The sequence below is a fragment of the Acipenser ruthenus genome, chromosome 25, assembly GCF_902713425.1.
Source record: "Acipenser ruthenus chromosome 25, fAciRut3.2 maternal haplotype, whole genome shotgun sequence".
Lineage (NCBI taxonomy): Eukaryota > Metazoa > Chordata > Actinopteri > Acipenseriformes > Acipenseridae > Acipenser > Acipenser ruthenus.
This window is the reverse complement of record NC_081213.1, coordinates 26,059,787-26,077,811: the sequence shown is the minus strand read 5'-3', so window position 1 is coordinate 26,077,811 and position 18,025 is coordinate 26,059,787. Positions and strand designations below refer to the sequence as shown.

Here is an 18,025-nt window from a genome sequence, read left to right as displayed (position 1 = left end):
CTACCATTCGCACTATCCTTCTGTTCAGTCTGGGGTCGATTTTCCTCTTGCGGCCGCGCCCAGGGAGGTTGGCTACAGTTCCATGGACCTTAAACTTCTTAATAATATTTGCAACTGTTGTCACAGGAACATCAAGCTGCTTGGAGATGGTCTTGTAGCCTTTACCTTTCCAATGCTTGTCTATTATTTTCTTTCTGATCTCCTCAGACAACTCTCTCCTTTGCTTTCTCTGGTCCATGTTCAGTGTGGTGCACACAATGATACCAAACAGCACAGTGACTACTTTTCTCCATTTAAATAGGCTGAATGACTGATTACAAGATTGGAGACATGTGTGATACTAATTAAAGAAACGAATTAGTTTGAAATATCACTGTAATCCAATTATTTATTATCTTTTCTAAGGGGTACCAACAAATGTGTCCAGGCCATTTTGAATATCTTTGTAGAATAAGCAATAATTCATCTCTTTTCACAGCTTCTTTGCTTTATTCTATGACATACCAAAGGCATGCAAGTATACATGATAAAATAGCTTTTAATTTTGTCACTTTTCAGGAGGAATGAAGCATTCAAAGCATTATAAATATATAATGAATAAACTATTAAAGCTGAACTGATTGGTTGGTATTTATTACAACAAAGATTATTTGTATTCATATAATTAAATGTAACCCTAACCCTAATCCATGGCATTTATAAAAGTGGGTCCTATTTTATCATACTATTAACAAAACAACATCAGAAGCTTTACATTTTATTATACCACACATTTTCAATCTCTTTTTTGGGAACATTCAGAATGTGACATTGTGTCCATCTCGCCGTCTGTGAACACGATGGACAGAACACCATAAACTTATTGGAGAAGATGCTGTTCCTTTTTATTTATAGTATTGCTTGGCTGGCATGCATTGGTGAGACTGATGGAGTGCGTGAATATTTTATTGTATGTGTTAAAAAGTTGGAAATCGCTTCATATTCTAGGAGTGGTGCCCATTCAGAATTCTGAGCCCGCAGTTAAACTTCCTCCACAGCATCCCTTTACAGAAAAAACATTGATCAGAATGCAGCACTTCATTACCGAAGCCTCGCTATTGCACTGTAGGTGCTGAATACAGATTTTCATGGTAAGATCCATTAATCACCCCTCACTGGCTTGGAAAAGCTTTCCTGTCATCTGTTTTTCAGTTTTGAAATTCCTGAAAAGAACTGACTCTTGGTTAGCCAGTTGTGATGCATGCTCTTTTCTCAATCTCCTCAATGATGCTGCTGTCTGTGACTCAGCTGCCCAAGGCCCAAGGAGATTTTATTATTTATTTTCGTTTAGTTCAGGACAATCGTGCAGAGCATGTTTTATTTTAAGGCTTGTTTTGATTAAGTACGGTCTTAAAATAACTTTCTTATATAAGAAGTGCTTGATGAAATGAACAGGATGTGTATTTGCCTGGATTGGAACAGGCTTCGTATTAGAATTATGGAAGGGTTACACTATTTACATTATTTAAACTCTGATAGTACATCACATTTACCTAGTTTGCATGACACCCATAGTGCTTATACAGTAGCACTCATAATGAAATACAGTACTAGTACCTGAAGTGTTTTTCTAGAAACTCAAATACAGACTACAGAAGATCTGAGTTACACTGACTTCATTAAAACATACCTGCATTTTGAGCTTTAATAGCTACAGCTATGCTAAACCCCAATGGTACTGGATTCAAACCACAGCTGAGTTTTGTCACTAACAGGATACAGTCTAAAGATGCTGTAATGTAATCGCACATTATAATCATGATGAGCATCTGTTGAAGGGACTGGAAAGCTGTTTGGAGGGCCATGGGTCATAGCACTCTACTGTAATGCGTTGTACATTCAATTGAAGCATCAACGTGTGGAAATGTGTTGCATGGTGTCATCTCTATGGAGCAGCTAGCCCCTGTGTTGTTGCTATTGTATTTTTAATTCATGTTGCTTTAACCTTGGATATGTTAAGGTGGATTAGCTGTACGGTCTCCATAACAAGAGCAGCACCCAGTCCTGATCAATAGCAAACTGGAGGGCTGCCAGAGAATGAGTTCAGTTGTGGTCTCCGGGTTTCTCAGTGGTTTGTTAAATCACATATTTACAGCACTGGAATTTTTTTTTGTATGAAATGAATATATATATATATATATATATATATATATATATATATATATATATATATATATATATATATATATATGCTGTAGCAGAGAACTGATAAAGTCCCCATCCCCAGGAGCCCATTGGAACCGAAGGAACAAGGTTTAATCAACTGTGTTAATTTTGGGCATGAGTTGGACAAGCTGCACTGCGAGGAATGGTCTTTAACTATTCTTGTGTTGTAATGGCTTTGGAGGTACAGTTTAATGGAAAAGATTGAACTTGCTATACAAAATAAAAGTTTGGCTTTGGCAAAGTAATCAAGGATCCACAATAAGATTTCCAACATTTTGCTTCATTTAGGCTAAAACCAACCAAGCAGTGGTTTGAGGTCACAGGTTCATATTAGCCACTGCAGTCTAAAGAAAGAAACTTGGATAAACTCGGTTTGTTCAGCTTTTAATGCTGCCAGATGGCAGGGAACCTCTGTTAAAGAAAAAAGACAAAACACAGCAAGAAGATAATATATATATTTTTTTTGTTTAATAAAACTTAACAAAATTTGATATAAATGTAAATGAGGCTCAAGTAAAGCATTTTTAGCCAAGGCATGTGACATATTTAGTTATTAGTTTAGAATAACAGAACGGGTTATACTACTGTTAATACTATACTAAGGTGTTGGGTGTCTCTTATTGTATCCTCTCTTGCAGTGGGGGTGAGAGGACCACAAAGCGAAGCTGATTTGTTCTGTCTGCAGAATACAGTAGGCGATTCCCTTTTTGTTGCTGATTGCATATATAGTAATGTATGGACATCTCTATGCAGAGATTGATGCCTGCCATAACAGAATAGCACATCATTCAACCAATTCCAAATGTACATAATTTCCTCTGTTGCGTCGCTTGTGACTCAGCCTGTATCCATTAATATCGTACACACAAACATCCAGACAGAAAGCCAGTCTAAGCTTAAGACGATTAATACTTAAAACCACAAAGGGATTTTGTAAACAAGGGAGAGAACTGTTTTTTCCTGAATGAATAAACAGAAGGGGGTCTATTTTACTCTGAAAAGTGCCAGCACACTGGGTGAACAAGTGCCAGCAGCAGCTTTTCATAAACTGTATATTGTTGGTAGCACATACTGCACATACAGTACAAAGCAAGGGTCTGCAGAAAAATCGTATAAATACTATTGCTAGATTCTCCACTTTTAAAATGTTTTATCCATCTTCTTGTGGTTTCTTGAAACAAGTCACATTTTCTGCACACTTTATTTTTCAAGATGCATTTTATTTAATTTTATATGTATTCTTGGACACTTTGCTATTTTTTTTATTTTTTAGATTGTTCTAAAGGGAGGTATTTTCTGCATTGTTGTATTCCTGAATAACGTAAAAGATTAAAAGACAGTTGAATAAAAATTGCACTGAAGTTACATGCTAAAACTCTTTAGATCCTGAATGTCTGTGAGGACCATATTCATGCCTTTCTCTGCATTACACAGAGTAATAAAGAGTCCACATGCTTATATCATTGCTATTGTAGGAATGGAATGTGAGAGACTGATGCATGCAGGCATTCTGACATCTTATTGTCTGTAGTAGGTACTGGTGACACAAAGTACAAATCAATATAAACATTTTATAATCTCACACTAGCAATAAAAACAGATTATGTGGTATTTAAGTTTAAAAAATGATGCATTTCATTAAACAGAAACAGTACCAAACCTGGTATTTTACTTCGTTTAAAAAACATTTAAAACAATGCCAGCATTTCGATCTGTCACCGTTTAAAATTAACCAAATAGACCCTATTATAATAAAAAATTAAATAATATACAAATAAAATCTACTTTACATAAAAAGAACAAGTATTATCACTGTGACACATATAATACTATTCACTAACATATCGGAAATTAAATTTAAAATTAACTTTGATTAAAAAACAAACATTAATGCCCAAGATTCGGGTGACCAACCCCTTTCTTGGTTTTGTACTTTCTTTCACAGAAAATCTAAATTCCAGTAATATTGCTATTCACTTTATGTACAGATCCACAGTATAGCAAGGGAAAGCATTGCTTTAAAAAAAAAAAAAAAAAAAGTGTAGGAAATACGAAACAATTGGTAGAAAAAGCTTAGTTAAGGCATGTACATTATTTTGTAAATAACAGATTTATATAAAGCAGTTTCAGTTGAGACCCTAGAGGGAGCCCTTGCTCCAAAACATCCCTCCCAGAGAAGGTCTGTAAACAGAAACTGAAATGTTGTCACCATGGGGTAGCAGAGTGTAATTGCAATACAAGGAATATCTCTAGTACAGTACTTATAAGCCTAGGCTCTTTTCAGACACTTTACACAATTAATGATGGAGAATAATCGCAACGAATCACATTAGAGCAATTAAAAATGTATTACAATGTGTCCTCCCCTGATGTGGTAAAAAAAGGGTTTTGTGAAACAATAACTTTACAAAGCATATTGCTGTAACTTGGTAGATTTCATTGGGGTCTAAAAGTCCAAAGACCCTGTAAAGAAGGAAGCAGCCTATGAGGTGTGACTGCTGATAAATCAAGGCTTTTTGGCTGTGTTCCGTGTTCCGTGTTCCGTGTTCTGTTTCCTTCGTAAACCAAACCTCTTCTCAGGGCCCGCTGTGCTGATGAATTTGAGTTGTGTTTATCATCTCTCTGTAGTCCCGGGTTGCTGAATGAAGATACCAGGGAGCGCTGGAATATGTTTAAAAGGGAGTGAATTGAGGAATCCATCAATAGTGAGTTGTTTTCCTTGAATCGCAACACTGCTTCAGAGACCTACTGTTTATAGCTGTTGTGAATCAAAGTCCAGTTAATGAACAAAGACTTTCATTGCTAAGCTTATTGCCTGTTGTACCCCCTTGTTGAGAACAGGAATCCTATTTGTCTATAAATGAAGAAAACACTTAAGTCCAGATTTTTCCCTAATGATGTCATAATTTATACGAGGTTGTAGTTTTTGAAGTGTTATTGTGTATTGTGTTCTGCGCAATGCTGGCAAACTAAAAATACTTCAATCAAGCCTTAATAAGTCAGACAGTGCAGCGAGACATTTAAAATGGAAACAGGAATGATGAGCAACACATATTATACATGATAATTAATAAAGTGAACTGTCCCCACAAGAGGGACAGACTGAAATCATTGAAAGTACTGAATACCAAAGCAAACAACAGCAGTGATAAAGATCTCTGATGCTTGCCATTTAACTCAGTGTTAGTGTTAAATAACTGCATACATTACAGTGCCCTAAGCTGCTGGGTCACTTTATATTTTTTGTGTTAATATATGGGCAGACTGAAATTGTAGATCACTTATATACCTGTTTAAGGTACCCCATGAGAATACTTCTAATAAAGAGGCTGCAAAACGCACTGAATGCTCTCAGATTTCCTATTTCGCTCTGGGGTCTGTCCACTACAGAAGAGACTAAACTACATTCTGAGCAGTGTCACCATGCTGCACTCTCTGTGGATAGACTGTCTGTGTGGGTTGTAGAGCACAATGTGGGTATGTGGGGGCGTGTTGTTCAATATCATGCTTTTTCCACAGTAGCTAACAGATCAAATCAGTGCTCTGAAAAGCAGTTTGTGAAAATACAGGATTAAAAAAAAAAAAAAACACAATGCCAACGTGACATAGTGTTTCACAAAAGTCTTAGTAATATAGAAACACACAGTCCAGGATGATTTTGAAACTGTACCTTTGAAAATGGAAGACCAGCAGGTTCTCGGTTTCCAGTCTATTGCTTCAGGTTTTGTGGGACTGATTTCTGAACTCCAAACGCTGTGATGAAGATATTCACAACCACAATGATAAATACCAGCCCGGTTGCAATATTATTGAGAAGGTCCAGCCGGGCTTGCCTATTTTCATCATTCAGGTCGTATTTTACTGTAGAAAATAAACAAAATGGCAGTATTACATAGTGGCTTGTTGAAAGTTTAGCTATGTTATATAAAGGCTACAGATCCATCAATACACACCAAGTTGTTTTTATTTCAATCAGAAAATGATTACTCTGAATGTAAAGTTAGCCTTTGCACTCCTGGACTTTGTTCCAACCCTGTTCTAAATTGTTTAACTGAACCAAGTAAACCTCCATCCAGACCCTGAAGTACTTACTGATCTCATGTTACCTGTTAAACCTGGACTGGAATAATGACCCTCCAGGACCGGGATTGGACACCCCTGAGCTAAACAGTTTATAAACTTGATTTTTCTAAAAATGAGTTATTAATTGGCTCTGTACATCACAAAAAACCCAGCTGGATTAAGAGAGTTCAAGATTTTTGGAATGTATCTCCACCACAGTTCAGATCATTAAAATAGACCACATTAGTAGCATCAGTCTGTTATACCAACACCAGCTGCTGTACCTGGTAACAGAATAAGCTTGCAAAAAGTAGACCAGAGTCTCATGCAGTTCACAACACAGTTTCATTATTAATACTGAGTTGTCCAAAATGCTGTGATTTTCCCCATGTAGTAGTGTGTCGTCAGCAATGGCAAACAGCAATCCCAACATTTGAAAATGCAATATATTCCTTATGCTTGGCCTAGCCCGAGGGGACAGAAATGTAGGCCATTCAAGACATGCGTGGCTGTACAGACAGCTGAGGTGAAGCAGCGGTTGGAGATTTCATATGCAGCACAGACTCGTGGCTCACATAAAATTACTCTTGACAATCCAGGAGGAAGAAGGAAGGCTAATGGAAAAATACTCTGTGGAAAACAACACAGTAAGCAGTGCAAAGGGCTTACCCATTAACAGTATTGTTAGCAACTGCTATTGGCGATTTAATGAATTCATTATCGGTTTCGGAAATTAAAGAAAAACACACTGGTCTTCCTGTAATAAAGACTGAACATTTTCCAATCACTTGCTGTGTGCAATGCCCTTCCCTGCTGACTGTAGCTCATGTTGGGCTGCTTGTTTTAGATTCCTCCATTGTTCTCTGTGCTTGAGCGACCCTTTCAGAGGAAATATATCACAATGTCATTCACCTGCCCCACAGTTGAACCAGGATGGCACAACTGGTGCTAAGGGGAATTCTAAATGGAAAGGGACTCTCTCTGTCTAGCCAAGCAAGCCTGGGAGACTCTAAGGGCTGCAGCCAACATGAGAAGACTGTAGTGTTGTACTGTTTCCAGTGCTTCACCATGCTTTATGTCATGTCTTACCAGGCTTTGCTATATTTCTCTGTCCTTTACCATGCACTACACTTTTGCAACACTTTACAACTATGCTTATACCGTATACCCCAGTAAAATTAAGAGATCTGAAACCGTTTGCAATGGAAAACAGACCCACACTCAGTTTGGAATATGGCATCTGTGAGTGAATGCACTGAAAAGTGGTCTCGCTCTCCAGGCACTCACCGATGAATATTAGCAGCACCCCGACAACGACTTGCAGTATGAGGGATATGCTGATGAGGACCACGATCGGGACGTAGAAGCTGAAGGAGGGCCCCTGCTCCACCACGGCTTTCAGCTGGGAGGCATTGGCCATGAGCAGCGCAATGTCCAGCATGCTCTCCGCAGCGCTCTTCTTGTTGGCGTAGTGATTCATGTTGATCGGGGCATTTCTCCTGCTGCGACGAAAGGACGAGGACTGCAACAGCGAGGGAAGAGACAAAGAAAGAAAAGAAATCAACCTAACTACAGTCTGGCATGAAAATCAGAACACTCGCTACAACACAATGCAAGGGTTCGTTTTAAGTAGGCTGCAAAACACAGATGTGTATAAATATAAGGGGTGTGACAACATGGCTCATTGACAAGTCACTGCAATGTTATGGTTGATTAAAACCGAAGAAGCTCACCTGATATTTTCTTTTGAATTGGCCAGGGTATTACCAGCACTCAATCATGCTTGTAATTCTCGGATGGCATCAGTACATTGCATACTGTAAACGGTCAGACAAAATCTGAATAGGACACCTCCCTTTAAAACTCAGATCGTACCACTGATGCAACAAGATATGTTAATCCTTGATTTTGCACGACAACTGTGGCCATATTTTCTTTTTAACATATGTTTATGTACTTATCCATTAATATATGACCCTAGGCCTTGAGTGTTGTTTACATTCCACTCTTTGCTTGCTCATAATGCACTGAATTACAAAGTCATTCAAACCACTTAATATGTGTATAAAAGACAATGCCAAACAAAAGCAGGACAAGTATTTATAAACATGCACGTCCTTCACTTGTAAGAGATTCTCCTAAGAAAGAGGTTTGTGAGACGAGGTGGAGCAGCGATTAGGTAGACTCAACTGTAGCCCACACAAAACCAGAACCCAATTTGGCACATATACAGAAGCTTGTGGGATTCCATTTGACACTAGGATAAAGTTTGAAGCGATCTGAAATCCAACTGCTTCATTTCCATCAGCAACAGATCAGGATGATGTGGATTTCAATTGGGACTAAGTGTTGACTAAGTCTGTCACAGCTATAAAATCTTTGATTGGATTCATGTGCTTGCTAACAGGAAATGCTGTAGTTGGATTTATTACTGTGTGTTAATTAAGCACCTTGTTAAATTGGAAAGAGATCTATGAAATACAATAAGCTATTATTATTGTGGATAAAAAAAATAATGATGTTTTATACTTGGACAGTTACCATCATGTTTATTACTGGCGGTCCATTTGCTCAAGTAAAACCGTTTTAATGTGTGTCCTCTTTGATAACATGCTAAACGCAAACATTTCTAGTTTAATTTTACATTGGAAGTTTTGTAAACACGCATTTAAACTCTTTCATGGATACTGCTGTATAAACGGTTGGCTTTGGAATTGTGTTTTTTGTTTGTGTCTCAGCTTTGGGACAAGTTGAAAGTTAAACAGTGAAGCCCAACTATGAAACTGTTGTAAAGTGTGTGTTTTTTCACCTTCGTATAATAACTTGGGAGTCCAGTCAGGTAGACAGCTACATACTCTATGCAGGCAAGAGCTGCTGGAGATGAAAAACAGACAGAAAACCACTGAAGCACCTTGAAGAGCTCTTTTTGAAATGCCCTCTACACTTTAACAAGTTTGTGCGTTAGTACTGTATGAGCAGTTGCGCTTATTTTTATCTCATAGCTGCAAGTACAATTGCATGTCTGACAAAGGCTGATAGGACATGACTCATAATCGGCACTCGGCTCAGGCTGCATGCTATTTATTCTAGTTTAACATAATGCAAAAGTTTTATTTCCATCCTCTAACCTTTGAAAGTAAATCGTTCACATGCAAATTTCTGCTGTGCTGGACAATACGAAAGCAGACTCATTAATACAAGGCCAAAGGCTGTATTAGGAAAGCAATTTCCTCTGTTTATCTTTACACTGTATATCTCAGGGGTTTAGTGCTTTCATGCTTTGTTTGTCATTCAACCCTTCAGCATGAATTACACAAATTCCACTATGCAAAACCACCACAAGAGTCAGGAAAACTCATGCGATTGAAAGAACAATATTTACTAAAGCTGAAGACACGATAGTGCTACGTTATACATATTTACATGATCTCTTCGGCCTCGCCCTTTGAGGTACCCCTGCCCATAATTTAGTTTGCTGATAGTGGAGAGGCTGACTGTAGGGAAGCCATGGGCAGGGGGCAGGATATTCATGTTTCCTCTTTTGTTTATATCATTTCAAGGCATTTTTGAATACTGTAAATAACCTAATTGCAGGCATCTTGCCATGGGGCTTATATAACAGTTTTTGGCTTGGGTGAAAAGATAAATCAGTCAGGGGGCTATCTTGCCAAAACTACTTTAGCGCTGCATTCGTTTTATGCCTCTGTTGGGCTGGGAACAACTGTGTTAATGATGTGTACAGGGTAGGCAGTGCCAGTGAGACTGCCCATTTATAGACTCCAGTTTCACTTCAAGATTGTGTTGATCTCCATGTTTTCCACATTCCCATTTAAAGGTGATGCAATAATGTGCTTTTTAAAATCCTCTTTACTCTTGTGCAAGCTTACTGTGTTCCTCCTTGAGATAAAATAAACAGTGGTCCGGTATACTATCGGGGTGTGATTGCAGTTCTTGGGGAAGGTAGTTACAACGGCTCCTGCAATGTAAATCTGTTCAAACGTATTACCAACCTGAGGGAGAGTGCTGTTCTTGATAAAACAAAAAAGCTTGTCAATAAGTTTAAACCCTGATCAAACAAAAGGTAGGCATCTTGAATTGTATTTCAGAAAGAATGTAACCTGGAGGGGATTTGTGTTAAATATTTCAATTGAGTCGCTTTATTTCATCAGTTTATGAGTCACAGCAGATAGATCAGGCTGCAAGGGGGCTTCCCAGTAAATTAGCATCTGGAGAGGCCTTGTGTAATAGGCAGACGGGGTGAGATCATGGAATCCTCCTCCTCAAAACTCTTGAAACATTAACTGACTCAGGGAGACCAGGATTCTGATGGAGTAGCTCCGAACAGCAAGGATACAGTATGAACCTCTCCTCCCGCTCCAAATATTCAACATTGCACTTGTACTGTATCTTCCCCAGTCACATCTAATCAGCGATTTTAACTGATGTATTACTTGTAATGAATTTTAACATCATCATCATCATCATCATAATAATAATAATAATAATAATAATAATAATAATAATAATAATAATAATAATAATAATCCAGAGTTCAGCTTCTGAACTTTCCATCCACTTTTTCATTTAGTTTAAAAAAACATTGGTGTTGTTAAATAGAGTTTTGTGAACACTGTTTTAATATACACTATTTTGCTGCATTTAATCCTGTACTTTAGAGTACTGTAATCTGTCACAAGTGTTATTTAATCTGTAGTATTTTGTATTTAATTGTATCCTGATGTAACTATCACTGACACTGTTATCTGCTCTGTTATTGAATCGTATTTTGTCATACTTGTACTTGCTAGAACCGAAGTCATTGTATTTTATCTTGCTCTTAATTGTATTAATACTTATACTTTGATTCTTGAAATGTATTTTTGTTTACGACTGTAAGTCGCCCTGGATAAGGGCGTCTGCTAAGAAATAAATAAATAATAATAATAATAAGGATTTAATGATGTTTATACCTCTCAAATTGCATGTCTACAATGTGGGGATGTAAGAGATACTGTACCACAAAGAGCCAGTGTGATGTTTCCTGCTGTACTTCCACTAGAGTGTTGCAGGGGGGCAGGTTAATGGTTACACTTACACTTCTGACTTTACAAAGTGACCAAGGAGTAAAATGCCAGCATACTAAAAAAAAAAAAAAAAAAAAAGGGAAGACAAACAAAAGCTGCAACGTTGCCCTGTTTAGGAAAAAATGTGATTTCCTTTCAGCCCATGAAGTGAAAGTAATTATTGCAGAAGTGGTGATTTTATGAAATTGCATCATAATGTATTTTGCTTCATGGTGACCTCAGATGCCTACCGTAAACAAGCTGATTTGTTAGTGAAATCCTACAGTGGTTTAACTGCAGATCGCCTGTCGATCATTTCAGATACAGTAGATATATATATATATATATATATATATATATATATATGGTGTAGATAGAAAGGTAGACATTTACAGCAGACTGGTAGGTACAGTATATAAAGAAGATAGAAACTGTTTTACACAACTAAAATGTTACCATAATATACAAACATTGGCCTGTTTATAGGACTACAGACAACAGCACAAGATAAAGTCATTTCTACCAACAGAAAGCCATTTAAAAGCTCTATTGATCTTTTATCGACTCAGTCTGGGATGACATACTGTATGCAATGACACATTACAGTTGCCTTTATTGAACTTCAAGGCAGTTTCCTTACAAGTACTAACAGCCACCAACAGGCTCCTTTTGATGACAGCTTTTGCATACTGTAGCATATTGGTCTGCTTTTCTGCAGTGGTTCCTAATTGAGTTAGGGCTCTCTGCACCATCAGCATGACAGTCTCTCTCCATACTCCCAGCCCTTTGTGGACACACTGTTCTGACTGTTAAACTGGGTACTTGAGGCATAAACTCTGATGCTGATTCTGAGTTCCACAATTATATGGATATCTACATCTATCTATATCTATATATATATAGTACAGTACTATAACTGCAGAGTCACTGAAAAGAAACAGCACCCTCAACTCAATCTTAGTTTTAAATTTGCAAAACAACAAGGCTAGTTTAGAGGCAACACTCATTGATAATTCACCTTCAGTATCAATTGCAGAAAATATATCCAGTCTAGTAAACAGTCATCTGAGACTGCTTAAGAACCGGGACATCACGTTGACACCAATTAGATCACTTTCCCAGTGCACTTAACCTTTTCAGGAGCTGTAGCACTGCAGTGAATATGAGCGGATACTGTTAATGTATTAAACATCTCCAGGTCTGGAGGTTCTGTATGACTGAATCAGAATGTAATATGTTGTTTTGGGATTGATTTTAAAAGTGCTGTTTCTGCACACTTCTGGGTTATACTGTAACCAACAGGCCCTCTTCTTCCCATACTGCAAAGTTCAACTGGACTTGTGGAATGCGTTTGCACATAATTTACAAAGTGTTTTAGTTGGAAGCTACCATAGGTCAATCCTTGAACAGGCGTTATCTCTAACACACAGTATGGACGGCTTTATTGAGAAGAGTAAAAAGCGATACCCATCACAAAATGAACACATATCTGATTAACAACTAGCTTCCATTTGATTGTTCTATGTTTACTGTACGGCAGCTATTGTGTTTGTCAACTTGGGCAACCACCCCAAACTCAAAACGAAACTGTTTTTATAAGGACACTCCACCCTGCCTCTTATTCATTCCGGAAGACATTGTATTTCATTTTTAACTCAAATTCCATCTGACAGGCACTCGCATACAGTGGCAGAGCTGCATGATTTTAAATGGAAAGCCCCTGAAAGGCAGCAATCCTGACGTCTGTATTCTCTAGAATTGGGGAATGTGAAAAGCTGCTGTTTACCACACAGCCGACTCGTGTGTGATTTCTGGCACAATGTCATGAAATGAACATCATTTCTAATGCAGTCCTTTCTCCTAATACAGTACATCCATAAACCGCTCTATTTTCCTACCCCATGCAAATTATACATACGAAAATCTGATTTTTACAACACGAAATGGATACAACTGGTATACAGTAGGTACAGTATTCTTGCATTCCATCATTTTTAATATTTTCTTTTTCAGTTAAAAAAGGGAAAACAACTTTCCTTTAAAGTATTGTATTTAGTTTCTTAAAAGCCTCCCATGTTAGCCATATGTATAACACAACTCCTTGACCAAAGTGACAGAAATACCACAGACCATGGTTCCTCAATTCAGGGGAATGCTGTATTAAGAGACAGCATTTTTCAACTTTAAAGAGACTAGACTGTATGAAAGTCCATTCATAAATACATCTAGCTTCTATGTTCTGCTTAAGAATCTTGCATTCTTTTCTCATTAAATTCCTTTGTTCCAAGCGCTGAAATCCATGTTCAGCATAAGCCCAAAACTTAACTCCTAGTGGACTGGCTTTGTGTGAATCCAGCATGCCCAACCAACAGGTGCTGAGTTGTATAGGTCTATTGTTCTCATTGACGTCAAAGGACAGTTAATGGAACTCAACATGAATGAAATTATACCACACCTGCTTTTGTATTAATTCATTGTACTCGTTTATTTAAATTAATTTCTGGTAAAGATGACCTAATAAAAACAGCTTTTACTGTATGTTCCAAAATGTATATTCAGTTTTATACTGAAATGTATCAAGCAGCAACACACTCGGTACACCAATTGAACTTATGCTAAAAGTTTACCAAGGTAGATTTGCAGTGTAATCTTGCAGTTTCCCTATGCCTTCCCTGTGGTTTTACTATGCATTTACCATTGTTTACCATACCTACAGTATCTGGGCATTAAAATGCTTGGCTATGCATTGCCACGCTTTCACTATGCTGCATTACACTACTGTCCTTTTACTATGGTAAACCTTTATAACGGTGTACATGACAAACTATTACTTACCAGTATTTGGGTTTTAGACCCAAAAAACAGCTTAATACTGTACTTGGCAATTGAAAATATATGCTATTTGACTTGTCAATGTGAACATCAATCTACAAACCATGAACCTAACTAACATCTTGTACATTTACAAAACGATACAGCTCTGTGCACTAACCCTAATAATTCTACATTGAGATAAAAGAGAACCGTAGACAGCAAGCATCACACACTGCTCTGGGTATTGACAACTAAAAAACAGAATCGAAATGGAATCTTCTGAGATGATGCAAGAATTTATAGTAACGTCTGTAAAAGCGAGATGTTCCAGTGGCAGGTGACAGACAGCTCAGTGCTTTGGTACCCAGCCTGGTGTAGCATGTTGTTTTAAGGACAAGAGTAATTTAACGGCACTTATTATCCAGGGTGTAATGATTCATTGTGCATCAATGATTCAAGACACTTTCTTTGCATGATAGATGTACTGCTTGTGTCGTGATACAAAAAGCACAGCATAGCTCGTTGTGGTTCACCAAATGTTTCTTGAATAAAGAATACGTGCGTTTTAAAGTTGAATACTCTCCCATCGTTAAACATTTGATCAATGCATCAACAAAGCAGTGCCATCAGGACTATCACATGTTTTGTTCTTTTGAAGCTTGATCAAGCCCTGCAAGAAGCATCAGGATCTCTTTTTTTTTCTCACAAGTGCAGTAAAAAGTACTGTAGACTATAAAACATATATAATTGTGTGTTATTGTATACAATATGGGCTATGGTTCCTGCTGAAATTAGACATTTGATCAATGTTGTGGAACAGTAATAATTTGCATATCACTATTCAATTTCTACTTCTTTTAAAAATCCACTGTTACCTGATGTCATACTCATACTGTTCTTCGGAAGGGGCGGTATTTGCAGGTCACATAAAACAGTAAAGGACTTTTGGGAATCATAACGAAGCCGCAACTTCCTCCTGACGATGGACTGATAGCCTATTCATAATGTGTCACATACCAATAAAACAAATCACTATTTTTGAGTATTTGTTCCATTTCATATGATTAACTTGGAATTGTTTACCATGGCGAGTTTATAAAAAAGTCCATAACCAATATATATATATATATATATATTTATATTTATATTTATATATATATATATATATATATATATATATATATATATATATATATATATATATATATCATTTTCAGGTAAATTCATCATATCTGTGAAATGGGGTAAATATGTAAATACAAATAAATTCCATACACCTGTTTTTTTTTTTTTTTTTTTAGCTTTACACATACATACTAATATCATCACACAACGCGAAATCATAATATAGCACTTCCGGGAAAACAGATTATATTATAACCAGGCAAATGTGTTTCAGTTACTATGGCAACACCAGAAGCTAATAAATAAATAAGTAAATGCATACATACTGTTTTCAAAAGCAGACAAACCCAACCAAAAAAAAAAGTATTTACTGATAGTAAACACGAGTTTGGTATTGAAAGATAACAAGTAGACCAGCCACCCACCGGCATCTAGGCGCCGCATACTTTCATTTCACAAAACATATCTGGCGAATTCTGGTTCATCATGACTATGAATTCAACAATATATCTTAAAAGAATACCAACAATTCAAATACATTCGATCTGAAACATAAACTACAATGTAAACAAATAGGCATTGTTATGTTTTAACAAAGGTTCCGAATTCTGCATTCCGTTCAATTAAGATGGCTCTTAAATTTAGGTTTAAATAGGTAATGGGTTATATAATTGATGCTTCTTACCGAGTCATGGTCGGCAGAACCCGCGCCAGCGGCACCGTTCAGTTCGATGTTTTCACGATCCATTCTGTACAGAACGTAGTAAAGCAAGTGTGCTTTTGAATGTCGCTTTCAAACGCTACGTACTAGTACAGTACAAAAAAAAAAAAAAAAAACAGTTTGGCGTCTTCCGTTTGGGGGCGTTATGGGCTGGTCAATGCGGCTCATATATTATGGCATCCGAAAGAAAGAAAATGTAGCGAGTTCCAGGTTTTTCAACGCATGATAATAATCGCTATGCCGCCTTGTTAAGTGTAGTTTGTTTTTAAAACGTTGTGCCCCGTTTCAGTCATTTACTGTAGTTCATCATTCAGTAAAAAAGCAAAACAAAAAAAGACTGCCCTCTTAAGGGGGAAAATGACAATTCACATTATCATAATTTGAAGAAACGGTATCTAGTTGTTTGTTATATACCGTGTGAAAAATATATAGTGACATACACATCACAAAACCAACAGTTTATATATAGTTAGCAACATAAAGTTGAAAATATGTAAAGTCATCTTTCTTTGCGATAAAGCACAACCCACAGAAGGCTAAAACTTGAAATTATGTTTGCTGTAGACAGAAAGACAGGACACTGCATTTTTTAAGTGTCATTGGCAAACCCGTTTATAAACAGTGCCATCTGGTGGTGAAGTTGGTTAAAACAGAGACTTTCTGTTTAGCGTGACTGAAGTTCTGAAACATTGCACTGTTTAGACTGTATCAGTTATATTGCTGTAACTATATCACTGCAGCCTAGCAGTTTCCACTCCGTTTTTCCTGTAAAATGTTACCGGTAACACAAACCCCATTTGGTGCTTGTTTTGCTTCCGTGGACTACAGGAGAGTTTACAGAGGGCATGTGTGACCTCCTGCTGCTGCAGATTGGTATTCACAGAGTGACAAGGAGGAAGGACATGTGTGCAACAAGACATACTACACACTGGCGTAAACTGAAGTGTCGCGGAAGACATATCTCGACAGGAATGTGATACAGACTCGACTGGAATTATTGTTGTTTATTATTATTAGTTTATTTAGCAGACGCCTTTATCCAAGGCGACTTACAGAGACTAGAGTGTGTGAACTATGCATCAGCTGCAGAGTCACTTACAACTACGTCTCACCCGAAAGACGGAGCACAAGGAGGTGAAGTGACTTGCTCAGGGTCACACAATGAGTCAGTGGCTGAGGTGGGATTTGAACCGGGGATCTCCTGGTTACAAGCTCTTTTCTTTAACCACTAGACCACACAGCAAAGCAGACAAATACCTTATAGCAGTAAGTTACTATGACTATTGAGAGGGTCATATTACAAGCCGTTATTTACTGAGGTGCATTCACAATGTATATGATATGCTCCCATCTACTCTATATTTGCAGTGTTCATTATTTATGATTGCCCTCTAAAAATAGGATTTGCGAGCGTCATAAATGAACAGCAGAATCCAAAATAGTACGTGTAGCGTTTTGAAAAGGCCCGTTTCCAGTATTTATGTTTTTAGTGTAAGCTAATACAAATGTAAAAAAAAACAAAAAAACAACAACTATATTTAAAACATTTGGAATATTTAAAATCGTTTTTTTTTTTGGGGGGGGGTAACAGGTTTAAATTCTTGCATCTAAACCCGACTTTAGAGAATGTAAACAAACTGGACTCTCAGCCTCAACCAGGTTACTACCTGATAAAGTATAGTACAAATGCTATATAATATAGCTGCTAGATATCAATGCATTACATTTTAGGCTAACATAACTAGACCACTGCTGTATTAAGTTAACTGACATCATCTAATTGAACGAGTCAACAGTTGTTAAATAACCTGTGCTCAATTATCTCTCAAAATAATGAACTAAACCAGAATGACAGGCCAACCTCTGGACTGTGAGAGAAGCTGCGAAATACGGGTGGAAACAACTCACAGATTTAAAAGATTACATGTATGATGCCCAATATTTATTTATTTATTTATTTTTGCAGAGATTTACAGTATGCCCTGTATTATTCTTTATTACGATGTGCCTGTTGATATTTGCACCATTGTTATTA

At 37.2% G+C, this 18,025-nt stretch overlaps 1 protein-coding gene across 1 annotated transcript; it reads right to left on the bottom strand.

The window, feature by feature from the left end:
- Positions 1-2,646: 2,646 nt before the first annotated feature.
- On the bottom strand, positions 2,647-16,420 carry LOC117411844 (ninjurin-1-like). Its single transcript, XM_058999869.1, has 4 exons — positions 15,955-16,420; positions 7,555-7,789; positions 5,876-6,066; positions 2,647-4,866 (listed from the first exon to the last, which is right to left on the bottom strand). Exons 1-3 carry the CDS (start codon positions 16,015-16,017, stop codon positions 5,915-5,917), a joined length of 450 nt encoding a protein of 149 aa, XP_058855852.1. The 5' UTR covers positions 16,018-16,420; the 3' UTR covers positions 2,647-4,866; positions 5,876-5,914.
- Between the last annotated feature and the right edge of the window lie 1,605 nt (positions 16,421-18,025).